Here is a 25,827-nt window from a genome sequence, read left to right as displayed (position 1 = left end):
ACGTTTTTTTGTATTAATGACTCAAAAAATTAGTTTAAAATATGAAAATTATCTTATGATAATATTATTATATAGAGATTTTATTTTTATAAATATGAGATTTGTAATACTTCTATTTTATGCTTAGAAAATTATTTTCATAACATATTATCGTTAAATCTTATTTGAGTTATACGATGTATGTTGTGAGTTTTTTCGGTCATACCATCAGATCATTAGATCTTGGTTGTTCGATTTTTTATTATTCTATTTAGAAATTTGTATTGACATAATCTTGATTTGGTATCTCTATTATTTGCTTTTTCATGCATTTTGGTTAATTCTTTTTAAGAGATTATTTATATTTATTAAATTGAATAATAAAATAAATAGGTTAATATTTGAAAGGTTTTTACTAGCAAATATTATAATTGCCGCTAAAATCTTTTAACGACAAAGTATAAGACGACTAATGTCTAATTGTCAGTAAATGTATTAGCGGCTATTTGTATTGTCGCTAAAAACAAAATAGATGACCACTAAAAATAATTATTTTTATAGTACATCTTGGTTAATTGTTTTTAAGAAATTATTTCTATTTATCAAACTGAATAATAAAATAAATAGGTTAATATTTGAAAGACTTATTGATTATGAAATATTTACAAGTAATAAACTCTACAAATTGTTAAATTTGTGTATTCGTGTGGATTTTTGAACTAAAAATTGTGCTAACTGAATAGTCCCTTAAATATATTATAATATAATAATTAAATAAAAAATAACTGTAGACAAAATAAAGTTACAATTATGATGAAAAACTTTTAGCGTATAAGACCTTATAGTTGTAGGTCCCTTCCAATATTAAAATTAAAGTTAATGTTGATGTCAGTGTTATAATTTTTTGACTCTATTTATATTGTCATTTTTTGTCTATATATAATTTGATATATATGTTCCTCTACAAAATGATTTTTAATATGGTATTTCTAAAATTATTATTATTACATTGTTATTTATTATACATATAAATTAAAAATAATTATATATTTTAATATTTATTTTTTTATTATTTAAATATTCATTCCATTCTTTGTAATGATGAGGACGAAAAAGAGAATGATATTCAAAAGAAGCATGCATAGTGAATTAAGGTTTAATGGTTTAAAGGGTGACATTGACAAAGTCCTACATGGAAAATATGACTTAGCTAGGCCGGCTTTTTCTGATGAATATTATCTTCAATATTTTGGACCTCATTTCCAATTATTTTGTTAACACATAGCATATAGTAATTATATTAGATGTTTGTCTGGTTAAAATTTATATGAATATATAGAAGAAAATAATTTTAGTATCCGTCATTTTATTAAGTTCATGATATATTTTTAATATTTTAAACGTATTAAAAATATAATTATTTATGTGTCTCTTTTAGTTTATTAAACTTATAAAAAAATAGCTTCATAATATGATATAAAAATTTATTTGATCACAAAATTTAAAATTCGATTTTTGTTAGATCTCAATATAAAATTTAATATAAGATAAACAAAAAAAATTTGTACAAAAGTTCAATTTAAATTGTTAGTGATGAGTTTGGAAAACTCACATTTATTTTGATAATGAACAAACATTATTGAAATAATTGATTATAAAATTATTAATTATGATTTTCATGTAACATCACTACAAGAAAAAAGCGTATTTGTAACAAAAAATATTATTACAAAACGTTGAAATTTTGAAACAAAAATTTTTTATAACAAAAAAGGTCTATTACAGTAAGTTCCGTTACAAAAAGTTTTTGTAACGAAAAATAGAACTGTTACAATTCAATACCATAATTTGTAACAATTTTTTCTGATACAAAAAATCAAAAGCCGTTACAAAAGTGGTAACAAATTTTGATCTTGAAGGTATTTTTCGTGACAGTCAATTTTTTTCCTATCAAAAAATTTTGTTACAAAATGTAACATGATTTTGTAACATTTTTTTTCTTTAGTTACGAAAGCAAATTAATTATTTTGTAACAACTTTTTTTTAATTACAAATTACATGCATAATTTACTAAATTATTTTTTAAATTAACTAGTATATTAACGATTTTAATGAGCAAGTTTACATGTATATAATATGCAAAAACATACATAAGTCAAACAAGATCCTTTTAGCTAAAATTGTCTTGAAACAAAATAACATTACCTAGTGAGTACATTGGTTAGTTCAACCAAAACATAAAAGTTCTAACATAAAAGTTCTAACATAGATTAGTGTCTCTATGCATCAAAACATTCTTGAGCCCTCAAGGTAGCATATGTTCACCATTTCAGCACTCCTGTAAATAAGAAAAATCGAAACAAAAAAGTTAGAAACAAGATATAACACTAATTATAATTTTTTCACTAAGTTTTATCCAAAATGTTTAGAAAAATTTCGGTAAAACCTCCCTTAAAACTTGAATATTTCCATCGTCCACGGTTCCAACAAACACAACCAATTCACAACTTATGTCTCAGCCATACCCAACCAAATTTATCAAACCAAATAATAGGACATTTGTCATTTTTCAACCATGACACAAGTAAAATATGATAAATAGATCCATATACAAATTAAAGAGGGTAACAGTGAAATACCTTCTATTATAAGATAATTGAATGTGATAATAAAAAGATAGTTAGTATAAAATTGTTGTTAATCTGATATTTACACAACACTGAATGATGTTCAAATGAGTGATGATCATGTAACATTTTCTTTTGCCTCGAAAAGCTGAAAAGCCATTGCCACAAGTTATATTCAGAAACAAAACATATAATTTTATTCATAATGATATCAAAATCTAATACTTAAATACTCAAACCAGAAAACTAATTATTGAATAATTAATAGATCCTATGTCATAGATAATTAGAGAATTAAATAAAAGCTCATGAATAAGAATCATCTAATAAAAGTGTACATCAGTTGAATAATAGCTCTTAACAATATGATAACTTTCTCTTTGTGATAAAATCTCATGAATAAAAGTTCACCTTCCAAACCCATGCTTGACAATATTCTGAAATGATAGCAAGTTAATCTCTTAGCAGTAAATTCAAGAGAAGGAAGCAACTAAGTGTGAAATCTCATATTCCTAGGGAGGTTTTCGGTAAAGATCCAAAATCTATGTTGAAAAATTGGTTTAGTGGAAGGCCGTGTGAAATGAAAATTGAAGTCGTAGAGCAACAATATCCAAAAATTCAAATGAAAATGCAACAACAAAGCCAAAGTCCAGGTTCAAAATCAGCAACAATATCAACCCAGCCAAAGCATTCCATATTTTAAATAATCACAAACAAACCAACAAATCATGAAAACAAAAACTATAGATATTCAATTGGAGCAACCAAATCTAGAGGCAACAATCCTCAACAATTTGATCAAGACAGTCACAATCTAATCACAATTAAGCCACAAAAATACAAAGAATAACAGGACAGCAGTACATTTACCATAAATAATCACAAACAACAATAAGATTGAATGAATTATTGTCTACTGCATTACTAAAAAGATTTTTGTCAATCCAATGACTCAGATTATGAACTGATCCTCCATTACTAATAAGTACTAAGTCTGATGAATTAGTGATGCCCATTTAACTTATAATAAGAGAAACTATCACTTTATAGTATTTTTTCTTTAAAAATCTCTTTACAGGAATATTCACATTTTGTTTTACATGTATCTTCTTCTTGCTATCACTTCAGCTACATCACTTGGATGCAGATGGCTTTAAAGATTAGTATTTAACAGCATCTCATCAATTTTAATTCCATATATATAATAAATCAATATATCATTCCATCCATCAGATTAGTATTCACTTTATTTGAATGAATATGAAAGTTCATGTTACTATACATTCATGAGTTTCAAACAATTTTATAATTCATAAACCTCTTAAAGTGAATTCCAAAAACAAACGCAAGGATCATGAAGCAAGTTAGATGACGGAAATTACATACTTTTTTAGACTCTGCATAAAGTCTCATGCCGGCAACAAAGAACAACACAAAACAATAATCAACAGCCCTAATATTCAAGTTCTGATAATCAAAAATAATATCCCTAATCAGAAGTTCTAAAAAATTAAACCCTAGACTTCCATGGCATTCATAAATTAAAACAGTTAATTTCAAAATAAAATCCCCTACCTCAATCAGCCGAAAGTCGGTAATTAATCGCAACAAACTCTTTGTTTGTTTTTAATTCCTAGTAGCAACAACTTCACTCTTGGAGCAACAGCAACAATGATCTCAGTAACGGCAAGCTCCACCGACGGCAGAGGCGCAGCCAGAAGTTTTGGCAGTGGCGGATCTGGTGGTGGTTCAGACAAAGACGACGCCGGTGACTGGTCGCAGCGGCTGGACTGGTCGCGGCCCTCCCAGGTTCTCTATCTCTCACCTAGGGATCCTGTCTCTGCTCGTGGCTCTGCTTGACGGCGACGGACTCAGAGGTGGCGGCGGCGTCACGCGCAGCAGCAGCCCGTGATGATGACGATGGCGGCGCTGGCTTCATAGCGAGAAGGACGGCGGCGACAGACTTCACGGAAGAGACGACGATGGCGACCGGAACCCGCGAAGATAACGACAGAGGCGACGCAGCAGTGGTTCGGGAGGCGTGGTGCAGCGGCGGCGAGCTTCATCTACGGCGTTGTGCTTCTTCTCCTCTGGCTCCCTCATCCGCGTCGGTGCTAGCAACGATGGCGACGAGCAGCTCGACCCACCAGCGCTGGCCGTCCCCCTTTCCTCTCTTCTCTTCTCTAACTCCGTTTCTCCCTCTCTCCCACAACGTTTTCTTTCTTTCTTTCTTTCTACTGATTTCTTTCTTTTTTATCTTTTTTCTGCTGCTATGTGTTGGGTCTGTGCGATTTTGGAAGGAAGAAAAAGTTGAAAGGGGTGGGGCGGCTGAAGGGAAGAGGGAAATTAGGGTTAGAGTCTTAGGAAGTATTTAGCAAATTAGGTTTTATTTTGAGGACAATTGACAATATAATTAGAATATAAAATGGTATCAAAAATTAAGTTTAATCTAATAAAATTATCTTTAAAAAAAGTATTATTTGTTCATCAATATATAAATTATTTTTTAATAAATATTCTAATTCAAAAAAAAATTAGACATAATATAATTAATTCTCTTTGTTTTCTAAAATATGAGTATTAAATTATAAAATATTAATTATTTAACTCGAATCATATAAAATTCTTATTCTCTTACAACTATTAAGTTTTTCATTTAAATATAGAAAATTATTCAATATTATAAGATTAAGTAAAATTTTTAATTTAATTATCAAAATTTAATTTAATTATTTTTAATACAATAATTTTTAAAAATAAAGTCTTTAATAAATTAATAAATTGAAATTAACTTATGATAATATTTTTCGAAAATTCTGAGTCTTAAAAAAAAGATAAGATTAGAGGATTGAGTAACTTAAATATTTTTAATAAAAATAAAAAGAGTATAATAACTGAAAATTAATTTTAATTTAATAATAGTTATATAAAGATATTATTTAATTATATATTTTTAAATAAATATTTTAATTTTAAGAATTAGAGTAATTCTTAAAATATTATTTTATTATTGTTTTAAATTATAAATAAAAAATATTCCATTTAATATATAAATTTCTAAAAATTTATTTTGAATAAATATAATAAATAATAAATAATTTATTATTTAATTTTTAAAATAATTTTAAACTCAAACTATCATTAATTTGACTTAAATACTTTTAGTAAAATAAATTTTTGGATATAAAATCTTAAATAAATATAATAAATCATAAATAACTTATTATGTTAATTATTAAAAATTCAAAGTCTTACATTTAGTATGTTGAAATAAAATTTTTTATTAGTTACAAAAAATCTTTGAATTTTGTGATAAATAAATAACTTGTTACAAAAATATTGTATTTTGTGACAAATTAATTTTTTGTTACAAAATATTTAGAACTTTTGAAACAAATAGATATTTTGTTACAAAATATTTTGAATTTTTGCAATAATATATTCTTTTGTTACAAAACATTATAACATTTTGTAACAAAACAACAATTCGATACGAAAGCTAACATAATTTGTAACAAAAGAAATCAAGTTGTTACAAAATATTGAAATATTTTGTAACAAATTTTTTTATTGTTACAAAACATTCTTATTTTGTAATAATAACTAATTATTGTTACAAAAACTATAATTTGTAACAATTTTAAATTTGATACAAATTTTTTGTTACAAATATTTCATTTTCTTGTAGTGCATGTGTTAATTAATAATTTGTGATGCAGGTTTACTATTGGGCCAAAAATTAAATGATATGATGCAAGCCCAAAGTGTGAATTCATTCAGCATTGATGCAAAAAGTTTTTTTGTGGATGAATTATTATTCTTATTTTTGGGCCAAATTGATCCATTATTTGTTACAAGCCCAAGTTAAATATATTTTGTCATACACTCCTATGCATGATCCGAAAATAATTCATCAGGAAAGTAAGTGTTGATATTTTCCTATGCCTTCCAACGGATCTCAACTCTTACCATGAGATGGATTTTAAATTCATTCAATTATCATTTATTGCATGGGAACTATGAGAGAGAAATTATCAAACTGATTTGATGATAATTATCAATGCTACACGCTACTCCACCTAAGGGAAGTAAAAGCAACTCACTTTAATTAATTTATTCAAACACACTTGATTGCTTTTTTTCATACTTTCTTTTCTCTCATCTCTTTCCTTCTCTTCTTCGATCCTTACACAGCAAACCATGGAGACTTTGAGCTATCAAAATGAAGGAAAGGCAAGCTACAAGACGATCTCAATGATGGCAAGAAAAAGAAAACATAAAGTATGTTGTGACTGAGATTCTTATCACTTGTGGAAAGATTTTGTGATGAGATCTTGGCTTATCCATACCAAAAATGGAAGAAAAGATTTCGGCCAGCAAGGAGAAGATCTTTGGAGAGTTGACTTGTCTCTGATTCTGCTCAACCACCACAGAAGGTAGCTAGGGTGGCTACGTGATGGAAGAGACAGAGATTGGAGCAGATGAAGCCATCATCATCATCATCATGAAGCATCAAGGGACAGAATTTCATCTTGGAGAACAAGTCAAGGATGGAGCACTCGGATTGATGAAGAGTGATGACCAAAGAAGAACTAGAGGTATTTGCATGTTGGGTTTTGCATGAGTTACCTCTTCTCTCTCTTTGGCCGAACCGGTTATGTGTGAAGGAAAAGAAGTTAAGCTTGGTTTTGTTTCAACTGTGGAGGCTTTCCCCTTCTATAAAAAGGGTGAACAATCACGGTTTGATTCAAGGAGTTAGAAGTAAGCAGTGAGAGTGCAAGGCACAGAATTCTCATAGCTACCTAAGCTTATAGATTTTCTTCTCCTTCAATGTAATCTATTTTGTATTTTTCTGTTTAATTTTGTCATGTCTTAAGTCTCTTGAAAAAAGACAAACAGCGAGGTTTGTAAGAAAAAGCCATAGAGCGGAAAAAGGCAGAGAGTACAAAATTAAAAGAAAAAGTCATAGATGTCCTTAGAATTCCTTTGTACATCTTTGTTGTGTTTCATGATTCTGTGGGAATCCCCTTGTAAGTTGGGTTAGCACTTTACAGTCTGTAATCAAGAAGATTATAGTGAAATTCCATCATTGTTGTGATGGAGACTGGATGTAGGCTGCACTGCACTTAGCAGCTGAACCAGGATATATCTGGGTGTAATTTTCTCTCTCTTCTACTCCATTTCTATTTCTACTGCATAGGAGATAAAACTAAAAATATCTCGTGTCAAGTGACGAGACAAAAAGAAAAGTCTCGTGGCTAGGGACGAGACAAAAATAAAAAAATCTCCTCAAAGACCAGCAAGTGTAATCAAGCAAAAAGGTGGCTAAGATTCAACTATCCCTTCTCTTAGCCACTGAAAACCATCAATTGGTATCAGAGTTTGGTCTCAAAGAGATCAAGCTTCACAGCTTGGAGAAAAGGTCGACATGGCAGAAAGTAGTGGCTCAAATCTGGTGTCCTACAACCTTACAGAAGGACAGTCAAGTAACAGACTGCCTCTTTTCAATGGAAAAAACTATACCTATTGAAAGGAGAGAATGAAAATCTTTGTGCAAGCAGTAGACTACATGCTTTGGAAGATCATTCTAGAAGGTCCTCAATTTCCAACCAACACAAATGTTGAAGGAGTAGTCACACTTAAACCAGAAGCTAGCTGGACCGAGGAAGATAGAAAGAAGGTTGAGCTAAACGCTAGGGCTGTAAATCTACTCAACTGTGCTATCAGCTTCGAGGAATATCGACGGGTATCACGATGCACAACAGTAAAGGAAATCTGGGACAAATTGCAAATCACTCATGAAGGAACCACCATTGTGAAGAAGACTCAGATAGACATGTTAAACAGAGAGTACGAAATGTTTGCAATGAAGGAAGGAGAATCTTTTGATGAACTGTTCAAACGGTTCAACACCATCATTGTTGTCTTGGATGCTATGGGAATAACACATTCTGATTCTGTGCTTGTGAGAAGAGTGTTGAGATGTCTCACTAAAGAGTGGGAGACAAAAGCTTTAATTATTTCTGAGAACAGTAGTCTTGATTCCATGACATTTGATGATTTGAGAGGAAATCTTCTTGCTTTTGAAAACACCTATTTGAAAAAAGAGTCAAAAACGAAAGGAATTGCTTTTTCTTCTGTAACTAACCCCCTGGATGGTGAATCCAGTGATAACTCCTCTGAAAATAAATTTGTGTTATTTGCCAAAAAATTCAGAAAAATGGTGAAGTTCAAAGGCAAAGGCAGCAGCTCAAGGAAAATGAAGAAAGACCTTAGTAAAGTAACTTGTTACAACTGCAAGGAAATGAGGCATTTCAAATATGATTGTCCCAAGTTAAAGAAGGAGGAAAAGCAAAAAAGGGGAAAGAAGAAGGGTCTGATGGCATCATGGGAAGACTTGGAAAATGACTCAGAAAGTGATGAAGAATCCGAGACCAAGTCACATCCCTTTCTCATGGCAGATCATATAGATCAGGTAGTCTTTCATAACCCTGACACTGAAGACCTTCATCTTATGATAGATCACCTTTCTGAAAAAATAAGATGTTTTCTGCTTGATAATCAAGATCTTGAACAACAAATTATCATTCTTAAAGTAGAAAATAGTTTTCTCAAAGAAAAGCTAAGGGAGGCCGAAACTGCTTGTGATCTTGTGGAAGAAAATAAGTAGTTGAAAGCTCAACTTAGAAGTTGTGAAAGTGATCATTCGGTAGTTGCATATGTAAACTGTTTCAAGGAAAATGAAGAGTTGCTAACAAGGATTAGAAGCCTTGAAAATGACTTAGCCAAGTTCACTCAAAGTTCTGAAAACTTAAATCAAATATTGGCTAGTCAAAAACCACTCTTTGATAAAGCTGGTTTGGGGTTTTATAAATCTGATGAGAAACCTTCTTTTAAAAATAGAGCCTCTTCTTCTAATGACACAAGGTTTCAAGATCCCCCTACTTTAACAAATCAGCAACTCCAAGGTTTTGTAGACTATGCAACCGAAATGGACACTTTCCCATTCAATATTTTTTTGGTGAAAGAATGATTGGTGATAAAGTTTACAAAGTTGTTTTTTATTACAATGGTTTGGGTCATAGGAGATGGTTTAACGTGAAAGGATCCAAGAAAATTTGGATACCTAAGGTCACTTGAGCTTATTTTGTAGGTATGCCTAGCATCCAAACGGAAGGAAAATATGTGGTACATGGACAGCGGATGCTCTAGGCACATGACCAGAAAGACAACCTTCTTCATAAAGCTTGATGAATATGATGGAGGACTTGTCACCTTCGGTGATGATGGTAAAGGAAAGATAGTGGCCGTTGGAAAAGTTGGTAAAAGCTTTTCATCTTGTATAAATGATGTTCTTCTTGTAAATGATTTGAAACATAATTTACTTAGTGTAAGCCAATTGTGTGATTTAGGATTTGAAGTTATTTTTAGAAAGTTTGTGTGTTTGGTCGTTTGTGAAAAAATTGGGAATATTCTTTTTGAAGCTAAAAGATGCAACAATGTGTATGGATTAACTCTTGAGGACTTGAAAGAACAAAATGTAACATATTTTATTTCTCTTGAATCTGAAAAATGGCTATGGCATAGAAAGCTGGGTCATGCTAGTATGTACCAAATTTCTAAGCTAGTAAAGAAAAATCTGGTTAGAGGAATTCCTAAAATCAAATTTGATAAGGATCTTACTTGTGATGCTTGTCAACTAGGCAAACAAGTTAAATCTTCTTTTAAACCAAAAGATGGAATTTCAACCAAAAGGCCATTAGAGATGTTACACATTGATCTTTTTGGTCCAACAAGAACTCAAAGTCTAGGAGATAAACACTATGGTTTGGTAGTGGTAGATGATTACTCTAGATTTGGTTGGGTACTTTTTCTTGCTCATAAAAATGATGCATTTCATGCCTTTTCAACTCTATGTAGGTTTACTATTGGGTCGAAAATTAAATGATATGATGCAAGCCCAAAGTGTGAATTCATTCAGCATTGATGCAAAAAGTTTTTTTTTTGTGGCTGAATTATTATTCTTGTTTTTTGGCCAAATTGATCCATTATTTGTTACAAGCCCAAGTTAAACATATTTTGCCATACACTCCTATGCATGATCCGAAAATAATTCATCAGGAAAGCAAATGTTGATATTTGCCTATGCCTTCCAACGGATCTCAACTCTTACCATGAGATGGATTTCAAATTCATTCAATTATCATTTATTGCATGAGAACTATGAGAGAGAAATTGTCAAACTGATTTGATGGTGATTATCAATGCTACACGCTACTCTACCTAAGGGAAGTAAAAGCAACTCACTTTAATTAATTTATTCAAACGTACTTGATTGCTTTTCTTTTCATACTTTCTTCTCTCTCATCTCTTTTCTTCTCTTCTTCGGTCCTTACACAGCAAACTATGGAGACTTTGAGCTATCAAAAAGAAGGGAAGGCAAGCTACAAGACCATCTCAATGATGGCAAGAAAAAGAAAACATAAAGTATGCTGTGGCTGAAATTCTTATCACTTGTGGAAAGATTTTGTGATGAGATCTTGGCTCCTCCATACAAAAAATAGAAGAAAAGATTTTGGCCAGCAAGGAGAAGATCTTTGGAGAGTTGGCTTGTCTCTGATTCTGCTCAACCACCACAGAAGGTAGCTAGGGTGGCTACGTGATGGAAGAGGCAGAGATTGGAGCAGATGAAGCCATCATCATCATCATCATGAAGCATAAAGGGACAGAATTTCATCTTGGAGAACAAGCCAAGGATGGAGCGCTCGGATTGATAAAGAGTGATGACCAAGGAAGACTAGAGGTATTTGCATGTTGGGTTTTGCATGAGTTACCTCTTCTCTCTCTTTGGCCGAACCGGTTATGTGTGAAGGAAAAGAAGTTAAGCTTGGTTTTGTTTCAACTGTGGAGGCTTCCCCCTTCTATAAAAAGGGTGAACAGTCACGGTTTGATTCAAGGAGTTAGAAGTAAGTAGTGAGAGTGCAAGGCACAAAATTCTCATAGCTATCTAAGCTTACAGATTTTCTTCTTCTTCAATGTATTCTGTTTTGTATTTTTCTATTTAATTTGTCATGTCTTGAGTCTCTTGGAAAAAGATAAACAGTGAGGTTTGTAAGAAAAAGTCATAGAGCGAAAAAAGGCAGAGAGTGCAAAATTAAAAGAAAAAGTCATAGATGTCCTTAGAGTTCCTTTGTACATCTTTGTTGTGTTTCATGATTCTATGGGAATCCCCTTGTAAGTTGGGTTAGCACTTTACAGTCTGTAATCAAGACGATTATAGTGAAATTCCACAACCACTAAAAATCACTACTTTTAAACTAGAAATGAAGAGGTTATTTAAGATAACACAACCACCCTACTCAGAATCCAAAGCACCAGAGACAACTCAAATGCAAAGAGAGTATGGAGCAATCCTCTGTCAAGTGTAAACCCATACAGCGTTATTCCCCCTTTGTTATGCTGCAAGTATGTCACTGCAAAGAAAAATAATGGGACTAACATAAGCATCATAGATTATAGAGGAAAATAGCAATCAATTAGTGTTCCAGTTTTACTTTATTATAAAATTGATCCTGGTTTTTAAATTAATCAATTTGAACAGTAAATCAAGATAATTCTTTTGTAAGTAATACTTTCACGAAGACATCTTTATATGAAGTAATTAGGTAGATAAAGTATAGATTTATAGATGATTTAGTGGAACATATTCAGTGAAATCATCTATCTTATGAAAATATTAGAAAAGCTGACCTAAAGATTGCCTGGTTTGGAACATAGAGAATTGTTGTGGGATTACTGATATCTTTATGTCCGAAGAATCAGAATCACTGTTGTCACTGGCTAATCCATCAGGAATTTGGGGTTTGCAGTGTTGGGAATCACAAGAGGCATTGGTTACTAACAAGTGCCATCTCGTGGCTATGGCCACTATCCCTTGAGCTCTGTGTGTGATTCTTGCAGCACCCACCAGGCACAGCATGAACCCACTCAACTGCACTGCTGAACATATCTACATATATAAAAAGTTAGAAATTCAAATTCAAGTCCATCTTTGATGAATAGATAAATAATAGAATGGTTATTACCAGAAGATCTCCAGAATTGAAGAAGGTCTTGTCAGATTTAGAAGCAAGAACGAGCAAGAGAGCACCCAACTGGCTAACAGTGATGGTGACCAAGCAGCCAATGATGAAGAACCTGTATCTATGGCTTGTGAGCCACAACTGCTTTCTGATCCTCACATGTTCCCCGAATATGAGACTCGCATCGGAGCCGCATCCTTCAAAGAGCTTGTGAACCCCTTCAAACCTCAGCCTCTGGAGCTCGCAGGTGAGTCTAAAGAGCACACAGAGCATCAAGAACACCAGTGTTCTGTAAAGCCATGACACCAGAACCAACACAAAGGCGATGGAGTTGAGGGGGAACGTTGGATTGAGGTGTGGAGCAGAGATCTTAACGGCGGAGAAGAAGATGATCTTGTGGGCCAACTTAAGGAAGAAGGATGGAAGAATGATGTATGCTAAGTATCTGAAGGACTTGTCCAGCTCCACTCTATACCCTCTTCGTACGTAGCTGCTGTCGTCTCTTAACATGTCCAGGAACAGAAGCTGCCTTAGCCCATACCTGTTTCCATGCATCCACAAATTTTAATAGTAATGTTTAAAAGTATGGATAAAATATGTTGTTAGATTATTAAACTAAAAAAATTAAGTTGATGATTAAGTAATAGCTAAAAATAGGAGTGTTTATGGCCCGACTCGACCCGATTGGATAAGGGTATCAAAAATAGATTCGATCATAATTTCGAGTCGGGTCCGGGTCATAGCTCGGGTCACCCGAATTCAGTTCGGTGACCCGATTATCATACATAATTAATATTTTGTGTTATTAGTGACGGGTGATGGCTATTCTTATGTGGAATTTAAGTATTGTAAACCTTAATATTTTGTGTTATTAGTCATTATAAGACTATAAGTTAAAGTTTTATGTTTAAAATGCATAAAACTTTAGACTAATTATAATATTGTGTTATTATAATATTGTGTTATTTATATTGATTTAAATATTTGGTGTTATTAGACAATATTAGTATTGATTGTAGTTGTGCTTTAATTTTAGGAAATGGTTGGTTCTTGTTATATTTTTCTAAGTGAATTTTACCATGTTAAATAATGGTTGAAATCTTAAAAATTTGGATATTTTTATATACTAGTTTACAAGAAGGTAATGTTAACAGTCCAATTTTTGCCCCGGTATAATCGTGGTTCAAAAATGTATAGATTTCATCGGGTCTAAGAGCCGGTTTCAGGTCTAACAAATAGGCTTAGTATATATTTCGGATCGGATCTAAGTCAAATCAAACCCGATTTCACCCTACCCATGAATACTATCCCTACCTCAAAATAATAAATTTTAATATCTCTTTAATATTTCTCTCATTAGAATTCGATGTAGTTAGCTTACCATTTTTTATATATCAGTAACACTTGAGGTACTTTATAAGACCTGTGTCTCTAATTTTGGTGTCTGATTTATAAAACTTATTTTTTAAACTAAATATCTAATATTTAAAATTTATTTTTTTATAATTTTAAATTAAATATTAATTTTGTATTTTTAATAAATTAAGCACTATATTTTAGATATTATAACAATCACTAACGTTATATAGAGAGGAATGATATATACAACATTCTTTTGTACATCTCTCTTCAATACCACCTACTTTTGGTATCAAAAACATTCGATAATAAGAGAATATAAAAGGATTGTATGTAAAAAAGAAGTATAAAAAAAGAATTTGTAAATGATGTAAAAAAAAAGTTAAACTTAATCCTTAAAGGACCAGTTTTCCAGTCCAAAGAAAAAAGGACCAGTTTTAAAAACGTCAAACTAGTATCTCAAATGGATTTGTATTGATTTTTTTTTTCTTTCAAATTTTGTCGCACTAAGAATTACAGTTTGATTTGGATAATTAGGCATTGTTTGGTGTCTTATTATTTGATTTCCAGTTTTTTTTTTGAAGGCCCTCAAACAAAAAACCAACCCTCTTTAAAAAGTAGAAGAAGGTGTAATGAATTTGAAAAGCTTGACGACGATAATAATAAGAAAGAAGTAACACAAGTAACTACTATTAAACTATGTTCTAAAACTGAACTCAATTCTTCATTTGAATTGTTGTTTGTCATTGTCAAAACTTATGTTTGTGGGGCAAGTAGAGTATGAAAATTTTTTTAACCTTCTAATGAGAAAAGAACTTGAGGAGAAAGGGATGATGTATGAATATCACTGATGATGTTGATCAATCATTGTTTTTCTCTCTTTCACTTTCTCTCTCTATCCAATTAATACATAAATATTTATAAAAGTATGGACTTAAATTGGAGGCTTTTTTAAAGATATAATCAAAAACAGTCTCACAATTAATAAAACTTTTAAAAACTACTTTAGTCTTTTAATTAAAAGACCATAAAATACTTTTACTATGCTAGAACCGTCCTAAAAAAAAGTAGTGAAAATATTATTTCTTTTATATAAAATACTTGTATCTATGTTAATAGTTAATAGTTATAGTTTTTAAAAGTAGGGGTGTATATAAAATAACTAAATTATAGTTAATTAGTTGAAAAATTATAACCACATTTTAGTTAACTAATTTAATAAAATAATTTTAAAAATTATATTCATATTATTAAAAACTGGTTAATTAAAACCAAATTTTAAAAATCGGTTTTTAACTAATTAACAAAAACTAAAACCAAATTTTATGCAACTCTTATGTTTAAAACTTTAAATTAGTTAATTTGTAAAAACTGGTTTTTAATCAGTTAAAAATCGGTTGTTAAATTTTTTTTTGAAAAATCCTTTTTTTCAATGTAAAAATCGATTTTTTTTTAAAAATTGGTTATTTTTTAAAACTGATTTTTATTTTTATAATCGATTAAAAATTAGTTTTTGAATTTTTTAACCGGTTAATAATCAATTTTATGATATAAAACCAATTTAATTAATTAATCAAATTATATTTTTAATTTGACTAATTCAAAAATAGGTTTAATTTTTTGACTAACCAAACCATGTATAACTCTATCTAAAAGGAAGTTTGGATGGTTAGGAAATGTTTGGTAACAAAAAAAATTAGTCGCATAATTTGCATTATTTAGCATTTATTAATGGAGGATGCTCTCATAAAGACGCGTAAAACGTCTTTTTGTAAAAAAATTTATGTGTCACATTATTATTGGACGTATTAATGAACCGATTATTTTTGAATTTTTTAACAAATTAGAATAAAACCGATTTTTTTATAACAATAACAATAAACCCAATTGTTATCAGATTCGGTCGAACCGACCAATTTACATAACCCACTGGATCATGTTTTTTTTTAAACAAAAATCAGGGATATATTTGTCTTTTTATCAAAAAAATTAAATATGATTCGGTTTAGATTGTGTAAATCGATCGGATCAAATCGGGTCTAATAATTATAGTACGGACAATTGAGTTTATTATTGTTACTATAATAAACAGATTTTATTTTGATTTATTAAAAATTAAATTATTAACCGATTTAATAAAGATGTCTAATAATATTATAACACATGTAAACGTCTTTAAAATAAGATATTTTTAGTATTTTTATCAAAGTGATCTCCTTTATTAATTGTTGCGGTAATTAATAAATGAAATAAAATAAATTTTGATTGTTTTTTGTCTCTCTAATATTATTAGAGTGGTTAATAGTTTCTAAAAATATTGTATATATCTTCAAAATGATATATCAAACATATATATTAATTTATATATTTTTAATATAAATTTTATATTTTAATATAAGTTTAACTTGGTTACATATTGATATTAGTTGGTTGCGCTATAAAAGAGTAGTTTTTCAAATTTCATAAATTGAATTTTTTGTTGTCATCGTCTTTTTTTTTATTTATTTGGTATTAATTATTTTTGTTTTAATTTTTTTTTTTGACTATCTTTGTTTCAATTGCTACAACTAAAATATCTTTTTTATCTATAAATATTGTGAAAAATGACTTAAAAACAAAAATAAAATATAAATTTTTTGTTAATTGTCTTTTAATTATATTAAAAAATTTACTGAAAATTTTCGATGAATTTTATGATATGAAGAATTGGCCACTTCGTTAGTAAATAGTATACACATATTTTTTATACTTTAGAATATTTTTTCTATCGATATATTTTTGTAATACATCTTACATTATATAATTTTTTGCATAATTTTTTAATATTATATATATTATTAACCCCATAATGATATTTCTGAATCCGTTCCTGCTTGCAAAAGATTATTAAATTATTGAAAGAAAAAAAAAACAATAATTTCAACTTTTAGAGTATTTGTTTGTTATATAGGATAAAAGTGAACATGAAATTTTCATGGGTGAAATAATTTGATATGTAAAATAACGTTTGAATCTAATGTATATACGTATAACATACTACCCTAACTCCATATGCATATGCATGTAAAGAAGGAATGATGAATAATTTGTTTAGATTTAATCATTGGTTTTACATACATACCTTCGGAAGAAACAAGAGAGAGTGAAGAAAGCAATGATGGCGAGTGTGGATTCCGGCACCTGAACAAGCATGTTGAATGAGATTGGATCATCTTCAGGGGAAGACGCAGGGACTCTGACAAAAACGGAGGTTAGAAGAGGCACAACCACGGCGAGGAAGACGAACACCACATAAGAGATGAGTTTCCCAACGCATGAAGAGTGGTCAAGTGCACACCATTTTAGGCTAATTCGAAAATTTTGAAGCTCGTCATGCATCATGGATTTTGATCTTTCATATGATAGCTGCAGCAGCAGGGGAATGTTATTGTTATTGCTTGGATGGTGTTGTGTTATTGTCTCTTCTTCGGCCGGACGGCATTTGTCCTCCGCAAAGGACACATGCCTTCCGGAGTAATTAATGTCAATGGTGGGTTCTTCATTGGTAGGATTCATGTTCCTTCAGTGTTGTTTCAACGAGTGTGTTGTTAGAAGCAAGAAAATTAAAGGGAAAATCTTGTGTTGTGTATTTTCTTGGTGTTGGTTTCTTTGGGGTGAAAAAAAAAAAAACGAATTGTAACTAGTGGAGGGAAAATCTACACAAAAAAGTTGGAAACCATGCTTTGTCTCGTGATCGTGAGTATTCTCTTTGCCCTGTACTAAAGGTTTCTAGGTGCAGCTAAAACAAGGCGAACACAGTTAATGGAAAAGTCTAAGGCTAGCAACTTTTGTGTTTTGTGGCCAGCACTTAACCATTAAAAGAAAAACGAGTGATTTTTCACCATTAGATATAATCTAACACCATTAAAAACACTATTGATGGCCAATTGATAGTTACAAAACAAAAAAGTTACTGGTCCCTAACACTCTTCCACAGTTAATGATTAAGAATTGTTAGATGATAATTTAGTCAAATTTATTAATTATCTGACCATTATTAATATTATTTTCTAGTGAAGACACCTATATGTAAATTTTAAATACTAAGATATCATTGTATTTTTTTGTATATGTATATAATAAGCTCTTTTATTATTGATTGCATTGACATAACTTTGATGATCCCACACAAGAAGCAGCGTTACCTGCACCTGCTCGGCTGCTCCTTGCAAAGTAGCACCTCGTCATCATAAATTCATAACTATTTTTTTATTCATCAAAATTCAAAATAATAAACCCCTTACTTTTTGCATAGAATGAATGATCGAGAATATCAGTGTGTAAAATATTATTATTGTAATACTTGATCAAGTGAATGTAAAATAATTAGGCAATCTTTATTGTATGTATGATGCAAAAAATTCACTAGTAACTCTTTTACTCTTGAATTCATGTTAGTGGAGACAAAGATTAGAAGAAAGTTTGTATAAAACGCATAAAGAATTGCCATAGTTTCTTCTCTACTCTTGTTATATTTTTACCACCATTTTTATCTCTAAAGGTATCAACAAAGTCCCAAGATTCACGGCTTATGATGATCAACGTGTGCACTAATTTAGTATTGATGGAAAGATCAATCTTGTGAAAATATATACTAATGCGAAAATCCTAGAACAACCATAAATCTTCCAAAAACAGTAAATTATACTGAAATAGAAAATCTTACAAAAACAGTAAAATCTTGCAAAGTAGAAAACCAGGCCGTTGTGCCAACAATATGATACAATTAGTTGAAGTGAGAAAAGAGAAAGTATAGCAGACCAATATTTTTATTAAAGTCTCGCTAGCACTTAATCAATAAAAGAAAAATGAGTAATCCCACACCATTAAATATAATCTCACACTATAATTTATTAAAGTTTCAACAGCATAAGAGAGGGGGAACACAATACATAACGATCTTAGTTATTTGAAAAAGCAATTGATGGATTATTCATGGCTGCACATAGAAACCTCTAGTACAAGGCAAGGAGAAGACTCACGAGACAAAGCAAGGTTCCTAACTTTGTTTCTGTAGATTTTCTCTCCACTACTTACAACTCATCATTAACACAAGATTTTCATTTTCCTTGCTTCTAACAACACTCTCCTTCAACTATGAATCCTACCAATGAAGAACCCACCATTGACATTAATTCCTCCCGAAGGCGTGTGTCCTTCACCGACGATGCCGAACAAGAGCCCAACAATAACAATAACATTCCCCTGCTGCTGCAGCCATCATATGAAAGATCAAAATCCATGATGCATGACGAGCTTCGAAATTTTCGGATTAGCCTAAAGTGGTGTGCACTTGACCACTCTTCATGCTTTGGAAAACTTATCTCTTATGTGGTCTTCATCTTCCTCGCCGTGGTTGTGCCTCTTCTAACGTCCATTTTTGTGAGAGTCCCTGCGTCTTCCCCTGAAGATGATCCAATCTCATTCAACAAGCTTGTTCAGGTGCCGGAATCCACACTCGCCATCATTGCCTTCTTCACCCTCTCTTGTTTCTTCCGAAGGTATGTATGTAAATCTAAACAAATTATTCATCCTTCCTTCTTTACTTAGCCATCAACTCAATTTTTTTAGTCTAGTAATCTAACAATATACTTTATCCATACTTTTAAACATTACTAATGAAATTTGTGGATGCATGGAAACAGGTATGGGCTAAGGCAGCTTCTGTTCCTGGACATGTTGAGAGACGACAGCAGCTACGTACGAAGAGGATACAAAGTAGAACTGGACAAGTCCTTCAGATACTTGGCATACATAATGCTTCCCTCCTTCTTCCTTGAGTTGGCCCACAAGATCATCTTCTTCTCCGCCGTTAAGATCTCTGCTCCACACCTCAATCCAACGTTCCCCCTCAACTCCATCGCCTTTGTGTTGGTTCTGGTGTCATGGCTTTACAGAACACTGGTGTTCTTGGTGCTGTGTGTGCTCTTTAGACTCACCTGCGAGCTCCAGAGGCTGAGGTTTGAAGGGGTTCACAAGCTCTTTGAAGGATGCGGCTCCGATGCGAGTCTCATATTCGGGGAACATGTGAGGATCAGGAAGCAGTTGTGGCTCACAAGCCATAGATACAGGTTCTTCATCATTGGCTGCTTGGTCACCATCACTGTTAGCCAGTTGGGTGCTCTCTTGCTCGTTCTTGCTTCTAAATCTGACAAGACCTTCTTCAATTCTGGAGATCTTCTGGTAATAACCATTCTATTATTTATCTGTTCATCAAAGATGGACTTGAATTTCAATTTCTAACTTTTTATATATATATGTAGATATGTTCAGCAGTGCAGTTGAGTGGGTTCATGCTGTGCCTGGTGGGTGCTGCAAGAATCACACACAGAGCTCAAGGGATAGTGGCCATAGCCACAAGATGGCACTTGTTAGTAACCATTGCCTCTGCTGAATCCCAACACTGCAAGGCCCAAATACCTGATGGACTAGCCAGTGATAATAGTGATTCTGATTCCTCAGACATACGCATATCAGTAATCCCACAACAACTTTCTACATTCCAAATCAGGGAAGCCTTAGGTGAGATATTTTATGATCTTTAATTTAGTTAACATGACAGTACTTTGTTGTTTAGCTAATTTTAACTGAGTGATAAAGCTGGATTATTTGTGCATGTTTTTATAATGTGCACATTACAGGCATGCAATTTATACAATAAATCCATCTCTATGAAAATAATTTGTTTAGATATGCAAGTTTGAAAATCCTACATAAGAAATAATGTTTAGCTGGCAATACATGCTGAAGCTGAACACGATAAAGACAAAAGTCATGTTTGGTCCAAAATTCAAAAAGAGATTGAAACCTCTTGGTGTATGATGCTTATGTTAGTCCCATTATTTATCTTTGCAGTGACATACTTGCAGCACAACAAAGGGGGAATAACGCTGTATGGGTTTACACTTGACAGAGGATTGCTCCATACTCTTTTTGCCTTTGAGTTGTCTCTGGTACTTTGGATTCTGAGTAAGGTGGTTGTGTTGTCTTAACATTATTAATTTAGTCAAGTCCAGAGAGAAAGTTTATCATATGCACCCAGCAAGGAATGTCTATAAATATATATGTGTGCCCTGGTTTTGTTTTGTTATTATTATTGTATTTATATGCTAAATCAAATATAAATTAGAATAAAATTGTGTTCTTATAAATATAAATTATCTATATATTTTCTTTATCCAAAGATATATGTTATTTATTAGAGCTAAAAAAAGAACAGAAGATCCAAAATTAGAAACAATAAAAGAAGTGGGGACCTCATTAGATACTAACACAGGTGCCAAAACAAAAGAAAATAAAGAGAAAAAGTAATGCGAATCACTTAAATACGGTAAACCAAAAATTCAAGCAAGACTTGCTTACAGAATCTCGTTTGTAAGTTTGTGGGAGTCTTGAGCCAATTGATCTGCATAACTCATTTCCTTGTCAAAGACGTACCGGTTCCTTGTCTTCCAACAATTCCAAATTCCAACAGAGCACTACTAGAAGTGTGTTTAGTCGGCGTCCATCAGGATTTTCAGCTTCGCGCATGCAAGCTTTCTGCCACCAATGGGAGAAGGATTCTGGCGATTGCTCCACACACTTTCATTAAGTATTTCCACAGAAATTTTTTTTTGTGAAGCAACTTTATTTTTCATAGACTTCTCCAAATTTTGTGATTTTCGAAAGATTGAAGGCATTGAAAAAGTGGTGAATAGTAGAAAGAATAGGCAATTTTATAACCTGAATTTACCTCATATGTTTTTTATTTGGACCAAATTCAACTAATTTCATTTTCCCATTCTGCTGGTGTTATTGACAGCAACAGGAGTCTCGAACTAATGGCCGCAGTGAAGGTGGACTAATCCAACTTAAAAAATAATATTGTATGAACTATTTTTAAATTCATACCTTCAAAATAACATTAAATTCAACCAAGTTTAGCAAACTTCTGCTACTAAACCATTTATGGATCAAGGATGAAAATATTCTGTGAATTTACCTTCTTTCATCCTCTTGATTTGATTAAAGAAAAATTTCAAGTCCAATTAACTTTATATAAAGCTAATAATTAAAAATTATTAAATAATTTAATAAATTTGACTAAATTGTCTCTCTAACTATCAATTTCACCGTTTAAATGTTAGTGGCAAAAGTTTTTGTGGCTTAGTTATTTAAACAATAAATTTGACAGTATTCAAAACTCTATGGCCCAATGGATAAGGCGCTGGTCTACGGAACCAGAGATTCTGGGTTCGATCCCCAGTAGGGTCGGCACATACTCCATTTACATTTATCTAACTCGAGTACTTGACCATTATTTAACTATTATTAATTATTAATTATTATTTCATTCAAGTAGTTTACATTTAAAAACAAAAATTATCTGCCCGTGTATTTCATAGAGGGATAAAAGGAAGGATTTTTCGTCAACAAAAATTTCTCATTTTTATCCATCTTCCAAAAATATACCCTAATCCTAAAGATGGGATACCTCACTGCTCGGCATCTCACTAACACGAATATTAGGGGCTACAGATTATAGCAACGCAAATAAATCTTTTGCATGAAATGACAATTCTACTCTTGATAAATGATAACATTAACCAAGAAGGATAAAACAAAAGCAATTACATAAACTGAATTGAACTGCTTATTTACACTCCTGGAGAAGACCACATAGTTTTTTAAGGATATCTGCAAAAGTTGCCAGATTTTCTATGAGCTTGTCTCCTTGGCATCTTGTAAATTCAGTAAGGTAGTCCTCAACATTCTGTGAGCCAGCTGCCTGACAGTCTGCCGATTCATTACAAATTGCTTGAATCTTCACTGCCAATTCCTGCAATTGCAGGGCCGCTGTTTCCTCATTTTCTTCTCTGCTACTACTTGTTACCAATTTCAGGGCCATTGTTTCCTCATTCTCTTCTCTGCTGCTACTAGCTACCTTTTCTAAACAGGTTGGCTTCGGCGTCTCTGTATCATCATTTTCTTGAAGCTCTACTTCGGCAAGGGTCTTCACTGAGATTTCTAATTTATCCTTTGGAGTCCTTTCTGCTTTAGATTTCGACTTGGACTTATCTTCTAGGAAGTCTTTCAAATATTCATCATCTGAATCATGTTTCTCTAGCTCTTCTTCATGGTTTTCGTTGGACATTTGTACATGGCAACCTCTTTGATCATGTTCTCTAGATTGGTCTCCTGAAGACTCGACTGGGATGCATTTCTTATGTTTATCTTCCGGTTGTCTCTCAGATTTACTTCGTTGCCGTTTCCTTTTGGACCCTAATTGTCAAATTCATTAATAAAAGTTCAAATCACCAGAAAACTTCTAAGAACTACAGAGACAAGCACCTACAAGATGCTCCACAATGTTCTAATAGAAATTGGTTTTCTTTAAGAAAATGTGGAGACAAACATGTTATAGAAGGGGACAGGATCTGTTGTTCTACAAAATAGTAGCAAAGTGCTATCTCCTTCCTTCTCAGTTCAAACATATTCCACATAGCAGTGACACCTATAAATATATATATATATATATATATATAGGTTCACCAATTTTGAAGAGTAATGCTATTTCTAGTTTTCTATACCTAAAAACTCCTAGGTAACGAGGATTTTTGCAATAGATATTAGATGTGACTTGTATAAATATCGAATGAAAATAAAGATAGACAATAAAAATACTAAACAATGTGAACAATAGATATATCAAATGTTCATTTAATTAAGTGTACAGATGGTTATTCTAATATTAAGATTTAGGTGGATAATTTAGAGATATAGTATGTTTTTATTTGATTTGTGGTTGTTCGTATTGTTTAAAAAAATCATTAGTTACCTAACATAACCATTTTGCAATAGTTATTAGATGTGACCTATATTTATTTTTTGATTTCTCACGTATCTCCCGGCTAGGCAGGCAAAGACTAATCAATTCCATTTAAAAGTTTGTCGTGGAACCGTCGAAGTAGTATTCAAACCCCTACATTTAAATGAACTAATGAGTTAACCACTCGAGCAACCCAGTTGATTAAATGTGACCTATATTTATTGATCTTTAGACGATGAACTGAGTGATAACTCTTGGTTTTCAGCATAATTATGGTTTCCAGAAAATAAACAAACTTCGTCAAAGCAAAAAATAAAAATAATCATAGAAGAAGAAAAAAAAATTAACAAAGCGTACCGTACCGATTTCCACAGTAACGTCGAGAACTTCATTTCGAGCTTCTTCGTTATCACTTTCAACCAGAACCTCCCCTCGTTCCTCTCTAGCCCTGACGACTTCATCAACCGCCCTATACAACTCTCTGTCAAAATCCTCCGGCAACCGAAGCGTCCTAACCCTTTCCCCTTTCAACGCCCAATAAGAACACGCACCGTGCGCATTGTTCTTCTTCCTCTTCTTCTTGGATTCCTCCTCCTCCCACGCCCTAATTCTCTGGTAATCGGAGAGTAAACAGTCCCACTTCCGGCGGCACTGGCCCATGTTCCGGCCAACGTCGAGAGCGGCGCAGTTCCCGGCGATGATGTTCCACTGCTGGTAGGACGATAGCGCGGTGGAGCAGTCAGCTTCGACGGCGGCGATTTCATTGACGAGGATTAGAGATTCGGTAACCGTCCAATCTGGTGCGGCTTGGGAACGCGTGCGGCGAATGACGGCGTCGTCATCAACGTCGTCGTTTTTGGCGTTGTTGGTGTCGGTCATGGTGCGAAGGAAGAGTGGAAGCGTAGAGGCAGTGGTTTCCCTTTTCGGCTTATTGCTCAAACGCCATCGTAGTATTATTATCCCATTTCATATAATAATAATAATAATAATAATAATAATTTATCTTTTAGTTTTGTTTTTACATTTTACTAAATTTCACCGTATTTTGGTGCATCTGAAATGGTGAAAATTCAAGTGAAACTAGGAGCTATTAAATAAAAATTTAGTTAATCAAATTATTTAATAGTTTTTATATATTAATTTTATATAAAGTTGATTGTACTTAAATTTTTTTTAATTTTTTAAATAAATATTTAATAATATATATAATTAATTAAAAATAGATTTTGCTATTTAACTCCGCCAATAGAAGAAGATAACTAAGGGGAGTTTTTAAATAAAATAAAATATCGTTGCTCATAATGCCATTAATAATGGCCAATAAAATCTTTATGATATTTTTTTTAACATTTTATAAAATGTCAAATAACATTTGAATGTTGAGAGAATTTGGATTGGATTTCGGGTGCGCCATCTTTTAAATTCTACTCAACTATAAGTGGATATAGTTTGTTAATTAAAAGAAAATTTGACTAAAATAAGTGTGATAATTGATTGTGGATATGACGATTGTATATTTTTGAAAAATACAATTTTTTTTATTTGACTCAGTTTTCATAACATTATTTCTACAGTAGAATTTTGATTGGATTGTGGCTTAGCTTTATTTAGCACTTGTCATCGGTGTTAGAGTCGTTCTGAATCCATACTTCATTGTTTTTGCGAGTATTCCAGTGCCAAACAGATTTGGAACTCGAATTTACATGATTGGCTCTATAGAGGTGCAAGAAGTGGAAAATGTTTTTCTTTTCTTCTCAATCATCTGGTAGATTTGGAGAAGCATAAATTATGACTTATTTAATACAAATGACTATTGGAGTGCTAGTAAAGTGGTAAGTTTGATTCATAGTTCAGGAAGAAAGTTCCACACCATTTTTGCTATGTATCAATCTTTGTCTCCTCCTTCACTTTGTTTATATTGGGTTCTACCTCC

At 32.0% G+C, this 25,827-nt stretch overlaps 3 protein-coding genes and 1 non-coding gene across 4 annotated transcripts; 2 read left to right on the top strand and 2 right to left on the bottom strand.

Moving 5' to 3' along the window:
• Nucleotides 1-11,760: 11,760 nt before the first annotated feature.
• Nucleotides 11,761-17,817, bottom strand: LOC112754156 (uncharacterized). Its single transcript, XM_025801735.2, has 4 exons — nt 17,169-17,817; nt 12,692-13,229; nt 12,357-12,615; nt 11,761-12,079 (listed from the first exon to the last, which is right to left on the bottom strand). The coding sequence occupies exons 1-4, from the start codon at nt 17,600-17,602 to the stop codon at nt 11,943-11,945; spliced, it is 1,368 nt and encodes a 455-aa protein (XP_025657520.1). The 5' UTR covers nt 17,603-17,817; the 3' UTR covers nt 11,761-11,942.
• A 1,146-nt stretch (nt 17,818-18,963) lies between these two features.
• Nucleotides 18,964-21,237, top strand: LOC112755604 (uncharacterized). The gene is made up of 4 exons (XM_025803798.3): nt 18,964-19,587; nt 19,732-20,269; nt 20,350-20,608; nt 20,942-21,237. Exons 1-4 carry the CDS (start codon nt 19,184-19,186, stop codon nt 21,076-21,078), a joined length of 1,338 nt encoding a protein of 445 aa, XP_025659583.1. The 5' UTR covers nt 18,964-19,183; the 3' UTR covers nt 21,079-21,237.
• A 1,029-nt stretch (nt 21,238-22,266) lies between these two features.
• TRNAR-ACG (transfer RNA arginine (anticodon ACG)) lies at nt 22,267-22,339 on the top strand. Its single transcript has one exon. It is a non-coding gene; the product is annotated as a tRNA-Arg (tRNA).
• Nucleotides 22,340-22,604: 265 nt separating this feature from the next.
• On the bottom strand, nt 22,605-24,860 carry LOC112755602 (uncharacterized). The gene is made up of 2 exons (XM_025803797.3): nt 24,257-24,860; nt 22,605-23,347 (listed from the first exon to the last, which is right to left on the bottom strand). The coding sequence occupies exons 1-2, from the start codon at nt 24,771-24,773 to the stop codon at nt 22,719-22,721; spliced, it is 1,146 nt and encodes a 381-aa protein (XP_025659582.1). The 5' UTR covers nt 24,774-24,860; the 3' UTR covers nt 22,605-22,718.
• Between the last annotated feature and the right edge of the window lie 967 nt (nt 24,861-25,827).

The sequence above is a fragment of the Arachis hypogaea genome, chromosome 6 (assembly GCF_003086295.3).
Source record: "Arachis hypogaea cultivar Tifrunner chromosome 6, arahy.Tifrunner.gnm2.J5K5, whole genome shotgun sequence".
NCBI lineage: Eukaryota > Viridiplantae > Streptophyta > Magnoliopsida > Fabales > Fabaceae > Arachis > Arachis hypogaea.
Note: the sequence above shows the minus strand (reverse complement) of the source record. Positions and strands in the feature narration are given on the sequence as shown.